Here is a 20,363-nt window from a genome sequence, read left to right on the forward strand (position 1 = left end):
AGCCCAAGAGCCACCCAGGTGCCCCCACAATTTATGTTTTTAAACCAAAATTATCAAATATCACATGTGTATTCCACATCAAATAATGATGGAAAATAATGGACCATTTTAAGAATAAACCTTAAAGAAATTTGGTCTTATCTCTTTTATAAATAATATATTGAACATTTAATATTTTGATAAAATTTAAGTACTTACTTTAAATTCCCAATTGTCTGAGCAAAAGTAATATTTTCTTTCTCTTTTTCTTTTAAGTTCTCATTCAACTGATTTATTTTTGCATGATAAATAATTGTTTTACTTTTAGTGTTCTCTATTTCTCTAAAAATTATTGAGCATTTTTCCTGGAAAATAAATTCAAGGATGTTTTATTTTAAATACTAGAATTTTCAAATCCTTGCAACTTAAGGACACAATTACATTTGGCCATGTAAACAATTAAAAGCAAACAGTAACTTATTATCAGTGTAACACTTAGATTTATGTTCTTTCTCTTCTCCATAGTTACATCTGATGAGATTGTCTAAAAAATGGCTTAGAGCTATATAGTCTCTTCCCACAGCTCTCTTCCTCTTTCCCTTTTCCCCTCTCTCCCCTGCACTAACTGTCTTCCCCTCCACAAGCACACCTTAAAGGCATGTCCTTTCAAAATATAAACATGTGGATGGGGCGCCTGGGTGGCTCAGTTGGTTAAGTGTCTGCCTTCAGCTCAGATCATGATCTCAGCATCCTGGGATGGAGTCCCACATCGGGTTCCCTGCTCAGTGGAGAAGTCTACTTCTCCCTCTAACTCCTCCCTGCTCATGATCTCTCTCTCACTCTCAAATAAATAAAATCTTAAAAATATATATAAACATTTGGTTACTAGTTTTCAAACATGTACATTGAAGGTGGGCAAGGATATACATTGTCCTGATCTTTCAAACAAAAGAAATCAATATTTAATACCAGTACACTTTCCCAAGGCTGACCTGTGCAATTCCAACCTGAAGATTTGATTTTGCATCTAGTTTTTGCATGATCCTTTCATGACTGTTGATGTTTATATTGACTGAATGATTTACTGATTGGATGACTGACTTACTGAATGCTCTTCCCCACATTTGGCATTGCTTCTAATTAGTGCTACTCTCCCAAATGATTTCAGGTATCAACTGCTCCCTTTGCTCCTATTTTCTTCCACTTCCCCCCATATGCTCTCTGATTCTTTCTCTACTCTTACAGATTTCAAGAAGAAAGGCTAATCTTTTATATTTATTTTCCTATAAAAATCTGCTATTTGTCCACGACTTTCAACACTGGGTACTGTATTTGGATTTTCATACCCTCCCTTTGTTTCTTTCTTTTTCTGGAAGTTCTAGAATTCGTCTACTGATAAATGAGGGTTTTTCTGTTTGCTTGTTTTTAATACCTGAATGTAGTTGAAAGATGGCTGACTAGGATTCTTCAGTGTGACCAATAGGATATTATATTATTACTGGGAGAAAAGTCAGTCCCCCCAAAAAGTGTGAAGAGGTACAGTATGGAATAAAGTAAGTAGGTAGGAGTCAAAGAGATGGGCAACTCTGGGTACAGTATGCTATCACGGAACTTGTATTTTAAGTCAGATTCCATAATTCATGCCTTAATCTTGAATGCAGATTCTCACAGCAAAGTCAAAAGACATCAGAAGCAATGGTATCAACAACTTAGACCAGACCAGCCAGTTCAGCAGTGCTAAAGGTGGTGTCAAAACATCTACACTAAAAGAAAGAAAGAGGCAGTGTGCTTCCTGCAGACAGCAATGAAAAGCAAAAAATGGTATTTTGCCACTCTAATAGGTACCATCAGTGAGGCTTTGGTAAACCATGGCATCAAAAATATCAGAAACATCATTATGGTAAGCTGAGTCTAGAGAGAAGCTGTTAGATGTTGTATGTCAATCAGGAGTACAAATCTGCACATCTGCAGTGAGCAAAAGATTGCCCCCCCAACTGCCATTTGTAAGTCTTTTGATAAATGCTGAAGGGCCACCAGAGCAAATGGGAATAGAGGCAGATTTATTTATTTAAGATTTATTTATAATCTGACCATTCTTTGGCTTATTTTTTCTCTAGCCCTTGGGGGACACAGGCCTCAGTAATTTGGAGGCTTTCCAACCCAAGGGTACTTTCATGTCCAGACCTAGAAGAATCTAAAAATCTGAATTGCAGTTAATTAATGTTTTAGTATACAACATTTTTCATCATTTCCTTATCCCCCAAACTTTCAAGTCACATATTTAAAAATATTAGGTAATAAAGATTATATTCAGATTCTAAATTATTAATTTAAATTTATATTTTAATTTTATTTAAGATTTTTTTAAGATTTTAGATTAAGAATTTAAGATTTTAAGATTTTTATTTAAGATTTAATTTTTGAATTATCTAAACAAAAGTTTAGAATCTATGCCTAAGATATAAATTGGGGTTAGAAATAGTAAAAATTCAGTAATGGCCCATGTTTAACTTGGCCCATGTTTATCTTGGCCCATGATTGAAATGCTTATGCACAGTAGAAGATAAAATTATTTGTCTTAAAAATTATTTGCTTAGAACTTAAGTTCTTAGAAGACAGAAATAGGGTCTATAGTATGGCTTGTACTCCTATCAGCATAAAAGTACTTAATAAATGCTATTAATGATATTTGACATTACAACAGTTTGGTGTTCAACAGCATGGTGCATGAGGCATTTCTTCATCTATGTATTGCCCATCTCACTAGCTTCATCTCTTTTCACTCTTTTTTTTTTTTAAAGATTTTATTTATTTGACAGAGAGAGACACAGCAAGAGAGGGAACACAAACAGGGGGAGTGGGAGAGGGAGAAGGGAGCCTGATGCGGCGCTCGATCCCAGGACCCTGGGATCATGACCTGAGCCGAAGGCAGACGCTTAACGACTGAGCCACCCAGGCACCCCTCTTTTCACTCTTATAATAGGTGCCCTGCTCTCCGGTCATACCAAACTACTTGCAATTCCACACACAGCACTATTTCATGATACCTCTGCTTTGCAAACAGCACCTGTTTCTAAAATGCCCTTACTTCATTTCTTCATCAATTTAAAAATTATATAATGATGATGATGATGATGATGATATTAATAAGTACCTTCAGTGACAATAATTTTTTAAGGCTTTTTGTATATCATCTCTATTCTCCACAACATCATGGCAATGTAAGTATTTAACCTTCATTTACTCCATTAGTAATTCTCATTTTTAGATATAACTTCTTCTGAAAAACCTACCCCAACACCCTCAGTTCTGTCAGGTTTCCTCCTCCATGACACTCTTCCACCTCATTATACTGCTGTCATGGCTTTGCTCACAGTGTATTAATGCTCTGTGTCCTTGCCTGCTCCCCAACAAGATAATGTGCTTCTTGAGTGAAAAAGTTCTCCTTTTACTTCCCCAATTCCAGCAAATTCTAACAATGTTTAATATATCTCAAGTGCTTAATAGTAATTGAAAAGACAAACTTATTTGAAGAACAAATAAAAGAAAATTAACCCTTCTTTTCTATCCCTTCAACTCCTAGTACCTTCTATAATACTGAGCACACACACAAAGAAAGAGTTCAGCCATATTCTTCATTGAAATTTGTTATATTTATTAGACAAACCATCTTTGGCAATTTTTAGTTAATATTTTTTGAAACTAGTATTCAAATGTGGGACATGAGCAACCGGGTGGTTTTCCATTGCCATGTTCAACACATACGTTTTACCTTTGTGACATGTGTTACAGTAATTTGTTATCAATAACAGTAGTATGCCGAGTAGTAGGAGCTTGTCTGAATGTTTTTGTTCCTGATTTTAATGGAAATAATTTTAATGTTTTTGCCATTAAGTATAACGTTTGCTGGAAAGTAGTGGTAGACACATTATCAAGGTAAGGATGTTTTCATTCTATTTCTAGATAGTTAAAAGTCTTTTTGAAAATCATTAGTGGCTATAGTGTTTTATTAAATATTTTAGGTTAATTGTCTTTTATTTCTGTAAATGTACTGAATTATATTAGTACAGCTGATCCTTGAACAACAGAGGTTGGAACTGTGCAGTTCCTCTTACAGGTAGATTTTTAACAGCACATCACTGTAAATGTATTTTTTCTTCCTTTTGATTTTTCTAATTACATTTTCTTTTGTTTAGCTTCCTTTAATATAAGGATATAGTATATAATATCAATAGCATATAAAATATTTGTTAATCAACTATTTGTAATCAGTAAAGCTTCCAGTAAACAGTAGGCTATTAGTAGTTAAGTTTTGGGGGAGTCAAAAGTTACATGTAGATTTTTGACTACGTGGAGGCTGGTACTGACTAAATCCTGCATTGTTCCAGTGTCAGCTGTACATTTGTTTATGTTGACTCATCTTCACATTCTTCAAAGGAATCTTACTTTGCATAACACATGCTTTTTAATCACATTTTAAAAACTCAATTCACTGATATATTTAAGAGTTTGTCATCTGTGTTCATAAGTGAGGTCACCTAAAGATTTCTTTTTCAAGCTAGTATTTTTCAGTTACAATTTCAGAATTATATTATTACAGAATAAATTTAGAAGCTTTCCATACTTTCTTATGGTCTGTATCTGGTCTTTGTAAGGAGGCCTATAAAGCATCTGGGCTTGTTCTTTTTTTTTAATTAATTTTTTTTTTCTTTTAGAGAGAGAGAGAGAGAGAGAACGCACACATGCAAGCTGGGAGAGGGGTAGAGGGAGAGGGAGAAAGAGAATCTCAAGTAGGCTCCATGCTGGGCATGGAGCCCAATGTGGGGCTCAATCTCATGGCCCTGAGATCATGACCTGAGCTAAAATCAAGAATCGGAGGCTTAACTGACTGAGCCACCCAGGCACCCCTGTGCCTGTTCTTGTGGTTAGTGGTATAGACAAATTACATTTATTCTATAATTTTTATTCTACTCTTGTTGTGATTTTCCCTCTTTACCCAGTTTTCATTATTTGTATTTTAATAAATAGTATAATAATTTGTATATAAATTGTATACTTCATCTAAATTTTAAAACAAAGTTCTATGCAAAATAGGATTCTTTCTTGTACTACTATATATAATAATGTCTCTTTTAATTTTTCCCATGGCTGTTTTTATCTTCTTTTTGTCCTTATAGATATGCTAAGTGCTTTACGTTTTTCTTACCAAAATGATTTATTGGTAACACTAACGTATTACCTTGGCCTGTTCCATAAATTTTGCTGTATAGTTTATCATCAATAATTTATAAATAATTTGTGCTTCTACATATTCCTTAACACAGAACACATAATGAAAAAAATGTAATTTAAAAAATATTTCCAGTAATCTGTTTTCTTTTTGCTCTATTTTTTTTGTTACTAAGTTCTGATTTTGCTTCATTGTATTCAACAAAAGTAACCTGTATGATCTGACCAGAATAACAGAATGGTTAAGAGCACAGAGTCTAATGCCGGTGCCAGATTTAGTGAATCTCAACTCCACCGTTAATGAGCTGTGTGAAACTGAACAAGTTAATTCAAAAACAAGGCATTAGATTCTTCAGCGGTAGAATGGGGATAAAAATAGCACAATCTTCACAGAGTTATGATGAAGTTGAAATGAGTTAATATGTCTGAGCACTTAAAATAATGCCTGGTATACAGAGAACATGCGAAGTATCAGTATCTGTTGTCGTTATTAGTATTACTATTTTCCTTGATAATTTTTAATCTTTTGTGGCCTAGTACAAACTTTTAAAAAATGATATGATTACACCTCTGTTTCATAGCCAACATGCTGTCCACCAACAAATCCAATTGGTGCAACCTTTAAAGTATATCCAGAGGGTAGGAAGTTAAAGACAATGGACTATCTCCACCCCCCATATCCAGTGATTCTCTAAAGACAAAATATTAGAGAAGAAGATTCTCAGGGAGCAAGTATTTCTAATTTGGAAAAAGCCCTGAAGCCCTTTGATATATGACCACTTGTTCATGCTGCCCATACACCAACTTGAGGGTAAAACTGAGATGTCAGATAGTAACAGATGTTTCAGTCCGTATATTGGTCTCATCCATATAAACATGGTACTATTTTTAGTACAATACAAATCCCTACCTCTACTTTGTAGGAGAGGTTAACAGGAGGATGCACTAGTTCAATGGGAAAAACACCGCAAGAGAAAAAAATGAAGATACAGAGACTGTGTGTGCGTGCGTGCGTGTGTGTGTATGTGTATAGAAACTACTTAGTGCAACCAATTAGAAATGAGAGGCATCAACCTAAAATAAATTTGCTTGAATAGTTTTCATTGACATAAAGAAGTTGTAAATTGATAATTATTTTTGATGTTAAATTTCTTACCTCAGTTTCTGTTATTGCCTCACGGGTTTTCTTCCCCCTTCTTCGTAATTTTTGCTTAGTTCTTTCCACATTTCTTTTAACATTGTCTCTCCTCTCAGTTATATCATTTAATATCTAGAGGACATTCAGAAATTAAGATGTGCAACATTTGCAATCCAATTATCCTGGTTTAGACCAAATAGTTCCCAAGTGACTATTTTAATAATAACAATATATATTTTGGTATAAAGGAAAAGGACCAACAAACATGAATTACAAAAGCATACTATGATATTCACATCCCAATATTCCATTTGAATTATTGGAGAAAACCAAAATCTAACCAATTTAGCTAAGTAACAAAAACTAAGAAACTCACATAGAAATCGTAAGTTTTCACCATGATATTTAAAATATCTTAACCAAAATTAAAACTTGATACAAATTGTCAACAATCATTACCAAAAGTACATAAAAACTTATTGTTTTTAAGAGTTTGTGTTAAATTGATAGTTCTTATAATTTATAAACTATTAAAATATAATAAAACAAAAATGATTACTGAACTAAAAGATGAGAGAAAACAATGGCTATTATAAAATAAGGGGGAATAAAAGTCATTAATCTTTTCAGGAATTCATTATACTCAGATGATTATACTGAGGCTTTTGAAGCAATTAATAAATTTCCATCACTAATGTAAGGAGGAGCCATTATTAAAATCATTTATCTCACTAGGTGTTAGTACTGGTTATATATTCATTACATGAACTCTAGGATAAGCAATTAAGAGCCCTGAGTATATATACTCAGAATTTGTTGTTGCCATGTTTTATGGCCTTGTACAAGTTGCTTCATGCATTTAGGCCCAAGTTTTCTCAAGTCTATGATCCAGATAAACTCCGTCTTGGCTACTTCATAGGGAGACTTTGAAGATCAAAATAAACTCTCATAATGGGAACATTTTATAAATCATAAAGTTTTTTAAATTAAAAAAACACTGAAAATTATTAAAGACTACGAATATAAAATTACATCATCATTTACAAAGAAAAAAAATCCTGTTGCCAAAATGGCCCAAATGAATATATGTATGTCCTCCCTGCATCTAAGGACAAGAATGTATAACTCTTACCACACCCTCCACTTTTCCAAAAGACTAATGACATGATGCATACATATCTTTCTACTAAATTTTTCTTTGGGAAGGGCTAGCAATATCAGTTACTGCCATAAACCTGTTGTTTTGAAAATATTTTATCGAAATTTGCTTTATTTTTCATCCTAGGTGTCTTAACTTCTTCTACATACATCAAATATTTGCCATAAAAATGCCAAGATGCATTATATTTTATATTTGAGCAAACACAGCCTTAGCATTTTATTAACAAGCAGTGAAGACTTTGAATTAAATTTAACATAGTGGGCAATCACATGAGATAAATCACTACTCATTTATTTGAAAACTGCCTTTCCTAAGTACACTCTAATATAGAGTATGGGGTTCCAGGTAATAGCATTAGTAGTCTTGCCATATAGTTTCACTATAGATCAGTTGTGTGGTCATAAAATATGTATTTTGTTCATGCTTTTATGTCTTACTATGTGAAATCATAACATTTTAAGTAATAATGTAAAATCATATACATGATTTGACTTAAATATTCCTGGAAATTAGCTTCTGAATTAATTATAAATACTTACATCAGAATGTTCTTTGTGGATAGTTCTGATTCTTACAGCATCTTCTTCTAGTTCAAGCAGAGGTGTCTCTAGTTCTGCCAGTGCTAGGGCACACATTGCTTTCTTTTCCAAAAGTTCCTGCCTCTCAAGTATCTGTTCTTCTTGAATGGAATACAGTCTTTTCTGCCAGCAAAGATTTTAAATAATTCATTCAGTTATTAATTACCTAAACATGGGGATTAAGGAGTGCACTTGTAATAAGCACAGGGTGATGTATGGAATTGCTGAATCGCTATATTGTACACCTGAAACTAATATTTCACTGTATGTTAACTAACTGAAATTAAAAACTTAAAAAAAATAAACATTTATTGAGTCTCAATCCTGAGCCAGGAAGTAATGTTTGTTGTTATTTGAAAATTAAAAAAAAAAAATTATGCCACCATAAAAAGCAACCGGTATGAATATACCATATTTATACAAGGCATAGTTATTATTAGAAAAAATGAGAGAAAAATTTAATATAGACAATAAAAACATTCTTTTTTTAAATTTTCTTATTAACATATAATGTGTTATTTGTTTCAGGGGTACAGGTCCGTGATTCATCAGTCTTACACAATTCACAGCACTTACCATAGTACATACCCTCCCCAATGTCCATCACCCACAAAATCAAACATTCTTAAGTAAGTATTGGAAGATAATAAGGTTAAAAAGCACACTAACAACAAATATTGAAATATATGTAATTCCTGTAATCTAAGATCCAATAAAACCAATGAACAAGAAGTTAATGACAAAATATTAAGCAGAAAGGGCTAGATTATGGGATTATTGAACATATATACTCATAGAAAAATAAATCAGAAAATTTGGCATTTTCAGCATATAGAAGTAAAGAAATACTGCTTTTATATGTTTGAAAATGCCAAATTTCTTAACAGAAGAAATCACGATTTGTGTTTATTTAAAAGAAGACCAGAGGTCCAGATAATCTCAAATAAGTGTATAAAATAACACTGTTTCAGACTGTTTTGCCTCTTGATTTTATTTTTATAATTTTAAGTATTTATGTATTTCTGAAAGGGAGGCATTCTAGAAACATGCCAAGGATGAAAACATCCAGCCCTGGTTCCAAAGGATATTCAGGTGGTAAAGATAAAAAATATTAAAATTGATTTTGCTAGCTATAATCATTTAATTTCAAAATCTTTATATAGAAATATCATAGCACATTTTTCTTTCAGTGTTAAATAAAGAAATTCCATTGAAAGGCACTAAAAGTAAAGAAAACATAACATCATCACAAAGCAAACTAAAGAGACACTTAGGAATAAGATCTCACTGCCCTTTTACTAGACTGGCAGAAATTCCCATTAAGCCCCAAAATGAGATATGTGTATGGGAGGTCAGTTTCTTTATGCATGACCAGATACTGCTAGTCGTACACAGAGGGCAACTGTCATCAGCGAAGGAGAGAAAACTGCTGGCTTGCAAACCAAGTAGGGAAAAGATGCCTCATTACAGGCAAATTTAAAATGCTAAGTAAAATGCAAATTAAAGGAAGAATAAAATATTGAAACCAAATTAGGATTACCTGAATCATCATTCCATTAGCCACTTCACCTCGTGTGAGTTTTTTCAAGAATTCTTCTCTACCCTATAAATTATCAAATTTTTAGAAAAAGAGGTTTTATTTATAGAATATCAGAAGACATTATTAAGGACAATTGCTAACACAAGACACATTTTACTTATATTACAATAAAGAGTAAAATATTCATTAAAAATTGAGTATTATAAAAAAACAAAAACCAACCAACCAAACAAACAAAACTCCTGATGGTATCTGAAGCAAAGTTACTACTGATACAACCCCGAGAACAAGAATACAGAATTTCAGTTCAGTTCAGTTTGTACTTTATAACCCCGAGCTAAAATATCAAAGTAACCAATAACCGGTCTTCAACTCCTCTTTTTAAAAACTATCAGTTTGTTTTTAATATTACTTTATAGAAGGCACACATTCACTTTTGAAAACAAGATAGACACAATTCAAGTTTGAAGTTTGTAAAATGTGATCAGGTCCTCCATTTAACTAGAATAAATTTTTTTCTTTTTTCTTTAAAAAAAATTATTCCTTGAAAGTTAGTGGGCAAAAAATATGTGGATAGATTTAAACTCTCCATAGTTATACTTGACATTCCACACAATCAGAGATACTGTCTTTTAATTATGTGATATGAATTATGTAGCTGCTAAAAACAGTATCAGGATTAAATGGATACATAATACTGTAGACAACATGAGACAGAGTGTGGTCTTCTTGGTAAAATACCAATTGAACTATTATTGAAAATGTTCAAGAAGAGAGGCTGGAGAATGACAGAGTTATATAGTAGTTGTAAAAACATTTCCTAAATAAATAATTTGTTGAATAAATGCATTAACAAATAACAAACTGCTTTTGGTCCCTAGGTTGGGTAATTAAACTGTAAAAGTTTTAGGTTCTTTCAAACTCAAAAATGTGTTTTTAAAAAATCTCTTTATATAATGAGAAACCCAAGATCCATTAAAATATCACAATCACACATATTCTTATTTATAAACAGCATGTTAAGGATGGAGAATGAAGCCAGGCCTACAAGATGTTTTCCTGAGACTTGGGTAAACAGGTGAAGTGGTAGGAAATGCAGAGATAAGTGCCTGAATCAGAACTGGAAGAAGACTGCCACTTTTATGAATATGGCCTGCAATCCAGCTTGTGCCAGACTTTTCGGTTCTCACTGCCAGTTCATTGTAGAGGGAATGAAAGCCCACAATAATTGCCATTTCACAACTATTACAATAATGGATTCAACCAAGAATTACCAATAGATGCTACATTGAAGTGCATTTTTTTTTTGGAAAAAAAAAGACAATTGCATGTTCTTAAAATATTGCTCAATTGAGTACTTATTAATTACAACAGGAAAATGAATACATCCTTTGGTCATAACTTTACCCAAATGATCAAACTTACTCTCACTAGTAATGAGACAAACTCATACCATGTGCTTTGTGATATTTCACTGACACAATATTATAACTATGTAATATTCCTGCCAAAAGTGTTTAACCTGAATCTAATCATGAGCAAACAAAAAATAAATCCATAGTGAGAGATGTTCCGCAAAGTAACAGGCCTGACTCTTCAACAAATGTCAGTGTAATAAAAGACAATTTTTCTTTTAAATGTAGGAGACTCTAAGACGAAAGGAGACTCAAAAGTTATGAGATAAATGCAATGCATGGTGCTAAGTTCCATATAGAAATCAAATGAATTAGAGAAATTCACATGTGAACTACGTATTTGTGCCAGTTATCTAATTATTGCCTCTTAGTTCTAAATCCATTCTCTTTTTTTAATTTTTTTATTGTTATGTTAATCACCATACATCATTAGTTTTTGATGTAGTGTTCCATGATTCATTGTTTGTGCATAACACCCAGTGCTCCACGCAGTACGTGTCCTCTTTAATACCCATCACAAGGCTAACCCATCCCCCAACCCCCTCCCCTCTAGAAACCTCAGTTTGTTTTTCAGAGTCCATCGTCTCTCATGGTTCGTCTCCCCCTCCGACTCACTCCCCTTCATTCTTCCCCTCCTGCTATCTTCTTCTTTTTTTTTTCTTAACATATATTGCATTATTTGTTTCAGAAGTACTGATCTGTGATTCAACAGTCTTGCACAATTCACAGCGCTCACCATAGCACATACCCTCCCCAATGTCTGTCACCCAGCCACCCCATCCCTCCAACCCCCCACCACTCCAGCAACCCTCAGTTTGTTTCCTGAGGTTAAAAATTCCTCATATCAGCGAGGTCATATGATACATGTCTTTCTCTGATTGACTTATTTCACTCAGCATAACACCCTCCAGTTCCATCCACGTCGTTGCAAATGGCAAGATCTCATTCCTTTTGATGGCTGCATAATATCCCATTGTGTATATATACCACATCTTCTTTATCCATTCATCTGTCGATGGACATCTTGCCTCTTTCCACAGTTTGGCTATTGTGGACATTGCTGCTATAAACATTGGGGTGCACGTACCCCTTCGGATCCCTACATTTGTATCTTTGTGGTAAATACCCAGTAGTGCAATTGCTGGATCGTATGGTAGCTCTTATTTTCAACTGTTTGAGGAACCTCCATACTGTTTTCCAGAGTATTTGCACCAGCCTGCATTCCCACCAACAGTGTAAGAGGGTTCCCCTTTCTCCACATCCCCGCCAACATCTGTCGTTTCCTGACTTGTTAATTCTAGCCATTCTGACTGGTGTGAGGTGGTATCTCATTGAGGTTTTGATTTGGATTTCCCTGATGCCGAGCGATGTTGAGCACTTTTTCATGTGTCTGTTGGCCATTTGGATGTCTTCTTTGAAACAATCTCTGTTCATGTCTTCTGCACATTTCTTGATTGGATTATTTGTTCTTTGGGTGTTGAGTTTGATAAGTTGTTTATAGATTTTGGATACTAGCCCTTTATCTGATATGTCATTTGCAAATATTTTCTCCCATTCTGTCGGTTGTCTTTTGGTTTTGTGGACTGTTTCTTTTGCTGTGCAAAAGCTTTTTATCTTGTTGAAATCCCAATCATTCATTTTTGCCCTTGCTTCCCTTGCCTTTGGCGATGTTTCTAGGAAGAAGTTGCTGTGGCTGAGGTCGAAGAGGTTGCTACCTGTGTTCTCCTTTAGTATTTTGATGGACTCCTGTCTCACGTTTAGGTCTTTCAACCATTTGGAGTCTATTTTTGTGTGTGGTGTAAGGAAATGGTCCAGTTTCATTCTTCTGCATGTGGCTGTCCAATTTTCCCAAAACCATTTGTTGAAGAGACTGTCTTTATTCATTAGACGTTCTTTCCTGCTTTGTCAAAGATTAGTTGACCATAGAGTTGAGGTCCATTTCTGGGCTCTCTATTCTGTTCCATTGATCTATGCGTCTGTTTTTCTGCCAGTACCATACTGTCTTGATGATGACAGCTTTGTAATAGAGCTGGAAGTCCGGAATTGTGATGCCGCAAGCTTTGCTTTTCTTTTTCATTATTCTTCTGGCTATTCGGGGTCTCTTCTGGTTCCATACAAATTTTAGGATTATTTGTTCCATTTCTTTGAAAAAAGTGGATGGTATTTTGATGGGGATTGCATTGAATGTGTAGATTGCTCTAGGTAGCACTGACATCTTCACAATGTTTGTTCTTCCAATCCATGAGCATGGAACGTTTTTCCATTTCTTTGTGTCTTCTTCAATTTCTTTCATGAGTGTTTTATAGTTTTCTGAGTACAGATCCTTTGAACTTTGGTTAAATTTATTCCTAGGTATCTTATGGTTTTGGGGGCAATTGTCAATGGGATCGACTCCTTAATTTCTCTCTGTTCTGTCTTGTTGTTGGTGTATAGGAATGCCACTGATTTCTGTGCATTGATTTTATATCCTGCCACTTTAGTGAATTCCTGTATGAGTTCTAGCAGTTTTGGGGTGGAGTCTTTTGGGTTTTCCACATACAGTATCATATCATCTGCAAAGAGTGAGAGTTTGACTTCTTCTTTGCAGATTTGGATGCCTTTGATTTCTTTTTGTTGTCTAATTGCTGTGGCTAGGACTTCTAATACTATGTTAAATAGCAGTGGTGATAGTGGAATCCCTGCCACGTTCCTGACCTTACGGGAAAAGCTCTTAGCTTTTCCCCATTGAGGATATTCGCTGTAGGTTTTTCATAGATGGCTTTTATGATCTTGAGGTATGTACCCTCTATCCCTATACTCTGAAGAGTTTTGATCAAGAAAGGATGCTGTACTCTGTCAAATGCTTTTTCTGCATCTATTGAGAGGATCATATGACTCTTGTTCTTTCTTTTGTTAAATTATTGTATCACGTTGATGGATTTGCGGATGTTGAACCAACCTTGCAGCCCAGGGATAAATCCCACTTGATCATGGTGAATAATCCTTTTAATGTACTGTTGGATCCTATTGGCTAGTATTTTGGTGAGAATTTTTGCATCCATGTTCATCAAGGATATTGGTCTGTAATTCTTTTTGATGGGGTCTTTGTCTGGTTTTGGGATCAAGGTAATGGTGGCCTCATAAAATGAGTTTGGAAGTTTTCCTTCCATTTCTATTTTTTGGAACAGTTTCAGGAGAATAGGTATTAATTCTTCTTGAAATGTTTGGTAGAATTCCCCTGGGAAGCCATCTGGCCCTGGGCTTTTGTTTGTTGGGAGATTTTTGATGACTGCTTCAATTTCCTTAGTGGTTATAGGTCTGTTCAGGTTTTCTATTTCTTCCTGGTTCAATTTTGGTAGTTGATACATCTCTAGGAATGCACCCATTTCTTCCAGGTTATCCAATTTGCTGGCATAGAGTTGCTCATAATATGTTCTTATAATTGTTTGTCTTTCTTTGGTGTTGGTTGTGATCTCTCCTCTTTCATTCATGATTTTGTTGATTTGGGTCATGTCTTTTTTCTTTTTGATAAGTCTGGCCAGGGGTTTATCAATCTTGTTCATTCTTTCAAAGAATCAGCTCCTAGTTTCGTTGATCTGTTCTACTGTTCTTTTGGTTTCTATTTCATTGATTTCTGCTCTGACCTTTATTTTTTCTCTTCTCCTGCTGGTTTTAGGCTTTATTTGCTGTTCTTTCTCTAGCTCCTTTAGGTGTAGGGTTAGGTTGTGTATTTGAGACCTTTCTTGTTTCTTGAGAAAGGCTTGTATTGCTATATACTTTCCTCTCAGGACTGCCTTTGCAGTATCCCAAAGATACAGTTGTGTTTTCATTTTCATTGGTTTCCATGCATTTTGTTAATTCTTTAATTTCCTGGTTGACCCACTCATTCTTTAGTAGGATGCTCTTTAGCCTCCATGTATTTGAGTTCTTTCCGACTTTCCTCTTGTGATTGAGTTCTAGTTTCAAAGCACTGTGGTCTGAAAATATGCAGGGAATAATCCCAATATTTGGTATCAGTTGAGACCTGATTTGTGACCTAGGATGTGATCAATTCTGGAGAATGTTCCATGGGCACTGGAGAAGAATGTGTATTCCGTTGCTTTGGGATGGAGTATTCTGAATATGTCTGTGAAGTCCATTTGGTCCAGTGTGTCATTTAAAGTCTTTATTTCCTTGTTGATCTTTTGCTTAGAGGATCTGTCCATTTCAGTCAGGGGTTGTTAAAGTCCCCCACTATTATTGTATTGTTGTCAGTGTGTTTCTTTGCTTTTGTTATTAATTGCCTTATAAAAGTGTCTGCTCCCATGTTAGGGGCATAGATATTTACAATTGTTAGATCTTCTTGTTGGATAGACCCTTTAAGTAAGATATAGTGTCCTTCTTCATCTCTTATTACAGTCTTTGTTTTAAAATCTAATTTGTCTGATATAAGGATTGCCACCCCAGCTTTCTTTTGGTGTCCATTAGCATGGTAAATGGTTTTCCACCCCCTCACTTTCAATCTGGGAGTGTCTTTGGGTCTAAAATCTGTCTCTTGCGGACAGCATATTGATGGGTCTTGTTTTTTAATCCCATCTGATAGCCTGTGTCTTTTGGTTGGGGCATTTAGCCCATTTACATTTAGGGTAACTACTGAAAGATAGGAATTTAGTGCCATTGTATTGCCTGTAAGGTGACTGTGACTGTATATTGTCTGTGTTCCTTTCTGATCTATGCTGCTTTTAGGCTCTTTCTTTGCTTAGAGGACCCCTTTCAATATTTCTTGGAGGGCTGGTTTCGTGTTTGTAAATTCCTTTAGTTTTTGTTTGTCCTGGAAGCTTTTTATCTCTCCTTCAATTTTCAATGACAGCCTAGCTGGATATAGTATTCTTGGCTGCATATTTTTCTCGTTTAGTGCTCTGAAGATCTCATGCCAGTCCTTTCTGGCCTGCCAGGTCTCTGTGGATAGGTCTGTTGCCAATCTAATGTTTCTACCATTGTAGGTTACATATCTCTTCTCCCGAGCTGCTCTCAGGATTTTGTCTTTGTCTCTGAGACTCATAAGTTTTACTGTTAGATGTTGGGGTGTTGACCTATTTTTATTGATTTTGAGAGGGGTTCTCTGTGCCTCCTGGATTTTGATGCCTGTTTCCTTCCCCACATTAGGGAAGTTCTCTGCTATAATTTGCTCCAATATACCTTCTGCCTCTCTCTCTCTTTCTTCTTCTTCTTCTGGGATCCCAATTATTCTAATGTTGTTTCGTCTTATTGTATTGCTTATCTCTCGAATTCTGGCCTTGTGATCCTGTAGTTGTTTATCTCTCTTTTTCTCAGCCTCTTTATTTTCCATCATTTGGTCTTCTATATCGCTGATTCTCTCTTCTGCCTCATTTATCCTCGCAGTTAGTGCCCCCATTTTTGATTGCACCTCATTAATAGCCTTTTTGATTTCGACTTGGTTAGATTTTAGTTCTTTTATTTCTCCAGAAAGTGTTTCTCTAATAACTTCCATGCTTTTTTCAAGACCAGCTAGTATCTTCAAAGTCATGATTCTGAACTCTAGGTCCGACATCGCACTAATGTCCGTATTGAGTAGGTCCCTGGCAGACGGTACTACCTCTTGTTCTTTTTTTTCTGAGGTGATTTTTTTCGTCTTGTCATTTTGTCCAGAGGAGAACAGATAAATGAGAGAACAAAATGCTAACAGGTTAACAACATCTCCAGCAAATATACTCTATACAAATCAGAAAAGACCTGAAACCAGGGCAAAAGAAAGGGAAAGAAAGAAAAAAGAAAGAGGAAAAAAAAAGAAAAAGATAAAAACAAAAACAGAACAAAACAAAAAAAAACAGAATATGATCAAATATGATCAGGCTAGTGCATAGATCAGTGCCACACACTAGATTTTGGGTGTATTTTGGTCTGTTAGAAGAAAGTGCCTCCTAAAATTTTAAAGGAAGAAAGACATATATGTACAAAATAAGGGTTGATACAATGAAGGGATGGATGATGACTGTAAAGATGAAACTTATAAAAGGTTTTATAAACGGAATTGATAAGAAGTTGTTTGAAAGAAGAAGGGAGAAGATTTAAAAAAAAGAAAAAAAGAAAAGAAAAAAAATGGGAGAGACTGTGATCAGGCAGGGGACTAGAACAAAGCCATACACTAGTGATTTAGGGTATATTTTGATCTGTTAGAAGAAACTGCATATCAAAATTTTAAAGAGAGAACAACATATATATATATATATATATATATGCCAAAAATAAGGGTAACTACTATGAAGGGATAAAATATGACTCTAAAAATAAAAAATAATTTTTTTTTAAAAAAAGGGATTGATAAGATGTTGGTTGAAAAAGGGAAAAAGAAAAATTCAAAAAAAAAACAAAAAATAGTTAAAAAATTAACTTTGAAATACTAATGAATCATGGTAAAAAAAGGCATGAATTCTATGTGCAGTATTCCCCTAGCACTGGAGTTCTCCCGTTCTCCTTGATCGGTAAACTTGATCTTGGCTGGCTGTTCGTGCTGATCTTCTGGGGGAGGGGTTGCCGTGGTTCCCAAATGTCTTTGCCAGAGGCAGAATTGCCCCGCCCTTGTCGGTCCGGGCTAAGCAAGCTGCTTGGGTTTGCTCTCAGGAGCTTTTGTTCCCTGCAAGCTCTCGGTACAGCTTTGGAGGACCAGGGTGAAAATGGTGGCCTCCCACTCTCTGCCCGGAGGAGCTGAGAACTCGGGGCCCCGCTCCTCAGTGCGCCCCCAGAGAAAAGCAGTCCGTCACTCCCGTGTCCCCGGTCTCTGGCCACACTCCGTGCTCACCCGGCCTGTGACCGACCGTTTCTATCTCTGGCACCCGACCCTGTGTGGAGTCTCCAAACCCAGCAGATCCCTGCGGTACACTCCTGTGCCGCTCCTCCTGGGGAAGGAAGGGGAGTCTCCCCGGATCTGCCACTTGTTGGGTCCCTGCTGGAGGTGCAGTGGCCCAACTGGGCTGCGGATCACAGTTTCTGGCAACCCTGAGCTGCGAGCCCGCGCCTCAGCTCCGTCTCTGCAGCGGCTTCCCCACTCCAATACTTGGGAGCTCTGCTGCACTCAGGCACCCCCGGTCTTTCTGTGACCCTGAGGGTCCTGAGACCACACTGTCCCACGAGGGTTCCACCCCCCGCTTAGCCACTGGAGCGACGTCCCTCAGGGGAGCCAACTTCTAAAAGTTCCGATTTTGTGCTCAGCGGCTCTATCACTTGCCAGAAGCGGCCGACGGAGGCCCCCTCCCCCGCCGTCTATCCTCCCAAATATCGCCTCGTATTCACTTCTCCGCACGTCCTACCTTCTAGTAAGTGGTCGCTTCTCTGTTCAGAGTTGTTGCTACTCTCTTCGGTCTCCTGTTGAGTTCGTAGGTGTTCAGAATGGTTTGATCCCTATTCAGCTGAATTCCTGAGACCAGACAAATCCAGGTCTCCTACTCCTCCACCATCTTGCTCCACCCCCCTCCTCCTAAAGCCATTCTTTTAACTCTAATTTGAGATACTGGAGCTGTATATGTATACAGTTTTCTTTTGCCAGCTGGAGTTAAGTTAGGCTTTGTCAATAGAGGGCAGTGGAGGGGCTTACAAGGCTGCAACAAAGCACTTTACATCCTTGTTCTGATTCCAGTTATTTTCTTCTTCTTTCTGCAGAATTGCTGCCAGCTGGTATCTGGAAAACCAATGGTGCTTGCCCTCCAGTCAAGTTCTCTACCCAGAAACTCCATTCAAACTCCATTTAACCTCCATCAAATTCTCTGGCATCTGGCAAGCGGCTGCTTATGGTCATCCACTGAGACACAGCCACACTCTTTCCAGTAAGACCTTACTCTGCTTTGGGGGAAGGCAGCCTCTTCCATACTTATTACTTCTTTGGGTACTTTCTTCATCCGTAAAGGCTGTGGCTGCCCCCTATACGTGGCTATTTTTATATTCTTTAGAGCAGAGGTCAACAAGCTTTCTCTGTAAAAATTTAGTAAAAAATTTTGTCTTTGGGGACATAAAGTCTCTGTAACAAATAGTTAATTCCGGTTTTGGAGAATAAAATATATCAAAAGATCACTTTGAAGAGTTCGAAAGAAGCCAAAGAAAAGGGGGAGCATTCTCTGATGCTGGGAAGAGCCCACACTAAAATGGTCACCTTTGACGGGCTGCCTGGCTTTAGCAGCCAAAAACCAGAAGGTGGCAGCAAAGAGCTATTCTACTGGAAGAGACTCCTCTGCTAGGACAAAGAACTGAAGAGCAATGTAAGGATTCTATGTGTCCTGAAAAGCACATTTAAAGAGAAAAGAGGAGTAAATACTAAATATAAATAGATATAAGCTCAGAATCAAGGAAGTAGCATCACTCTGCTTTCCAGTGATGGAGGGGAGCTAAGACAAAAGTTGGAGAATTCAAATAATTATAAAAGGTCTGAGACCAGGACAGAAATAGATTTTAAAATTTATAGAGTTATAGTCATAAAGAAAAATTTAGTATTTCTGCAAATAACTGAGTTGGAATCAGTGGGACAGAGCAGCTCTGGCTCTACATTGTGAGAGACTGTGTAGTGGCCAAGATCCTAACAAAAAGTCCAGGTAGCAGCCCAAACTGATTCTTTCTAAAAATAAACACAAAGGTACTATTTTATCTTTCTTTTTCTATGAAAAAAACATAGTTTTTTTTTTTTGTAGAAGAATTTTTAAATTACAAAAAGTAAAATTAAAATAACCTAAATCCACAAACCCGAAGATATGCATTGTGACTTTTTGGTGTATTCCTTTTTAGGTCCAGGCATTAAAGTTGTTATGTTGGTAGAGTCAGCCTACTAAGATCTTTCTGAGCCACTAAAAAAAGTCCAATTTTTTAAAATTAAAAACTGAATTTACAATTTATCCTTGTACTCACACAGTTTAACAACTATCTATTACTGTAAACTTTGTGTATTGTTTTCCCATTATATGTTAACTATGTATTCATGCTTTCCATAAACATTTACTGAGTACCTACTTTGTTTTAAGCACTGTTCTAGGCATTGAGATGCCCCAGTGTACAAAACAAACAATCCTTGTCCTCTTGGAGCATATTTTCTTATTGCTATTTTGTTACTAGTATAAACATACTTAACATGCATCTTTGTACCCTTTGTTCATCTTTATTATCTAGTGATTTTCTTTAAGCCTTGTTTTTAGAAATAATGTTAATTAACTATAGATTACAATTGTATTTAAAGTTCTCTACATATACTGGTTTAATATCCACAAATCAGTCAACATGATACATGACATTCAAAAACTGAAGGATAAAAACTATTTGATCATCTCAACAGATGCAGAAAAAAAATCTGACAAAATCCAACATC

The 20,363-nt window shown here is 35.9% G+C and overlaps 1 protein-coding gene across 7 annotated transcripts in view; it reads right to left on the bottom strand.

Annotated features, from left to right (window-relative positions):
- Window positions 1–20,363, bottom strand: part of CCDC178 (coiled-coil domain containing 178) — a 448,169-nt gene that overhangs the window by 277,374 nt on the left and 150,432 nt on the right. For all 7 annotated transcript variants that reach the window (XR_003517014.1, XR_003517013.1, XM_027576648.1 and 4 more), the window contains 4 exons: window positions 9,627–9,689; window positions 8,048–8,209; window positions 6,365–6,478; window positions 199–344 (listed from right to left, as the gene is read on the bottom strand). Coding sequence is in view for 5 of the 7 variants with exons in the window: in XM_027576648.1 (XP_027432449.1) it covers window positions 199–344; window positions 6,365–6,478; window positions 8,048–8,209; window positions 9,627–9,689 (485 nt within the window). In the remaining 2 variants the exon portion in view is untranslated. The remainder of the gene's footprint in view (window positions 1–198; window positions 345–6,364; window positions 6,479–8,047; window positions 8,210–9,626; window positions 9,690–20,363) is intronic.

The sequence above is a fragment of the Zalophus californianus genome, chromosome 14 (genome assembly GCF_009762305.2).
Source record: "Zalophus californianus isolate mZalCal1 chromosome 14, mZalCal1.pri.v2, whole genome shotgun sequence".
NCBI classification, from domain to species: domain Eukaryota; kingdom Metazoa; phylum Chordata; class Mammalia; order Carnivora; family Otariidae; genus Zalophus; species Zalophus californianus.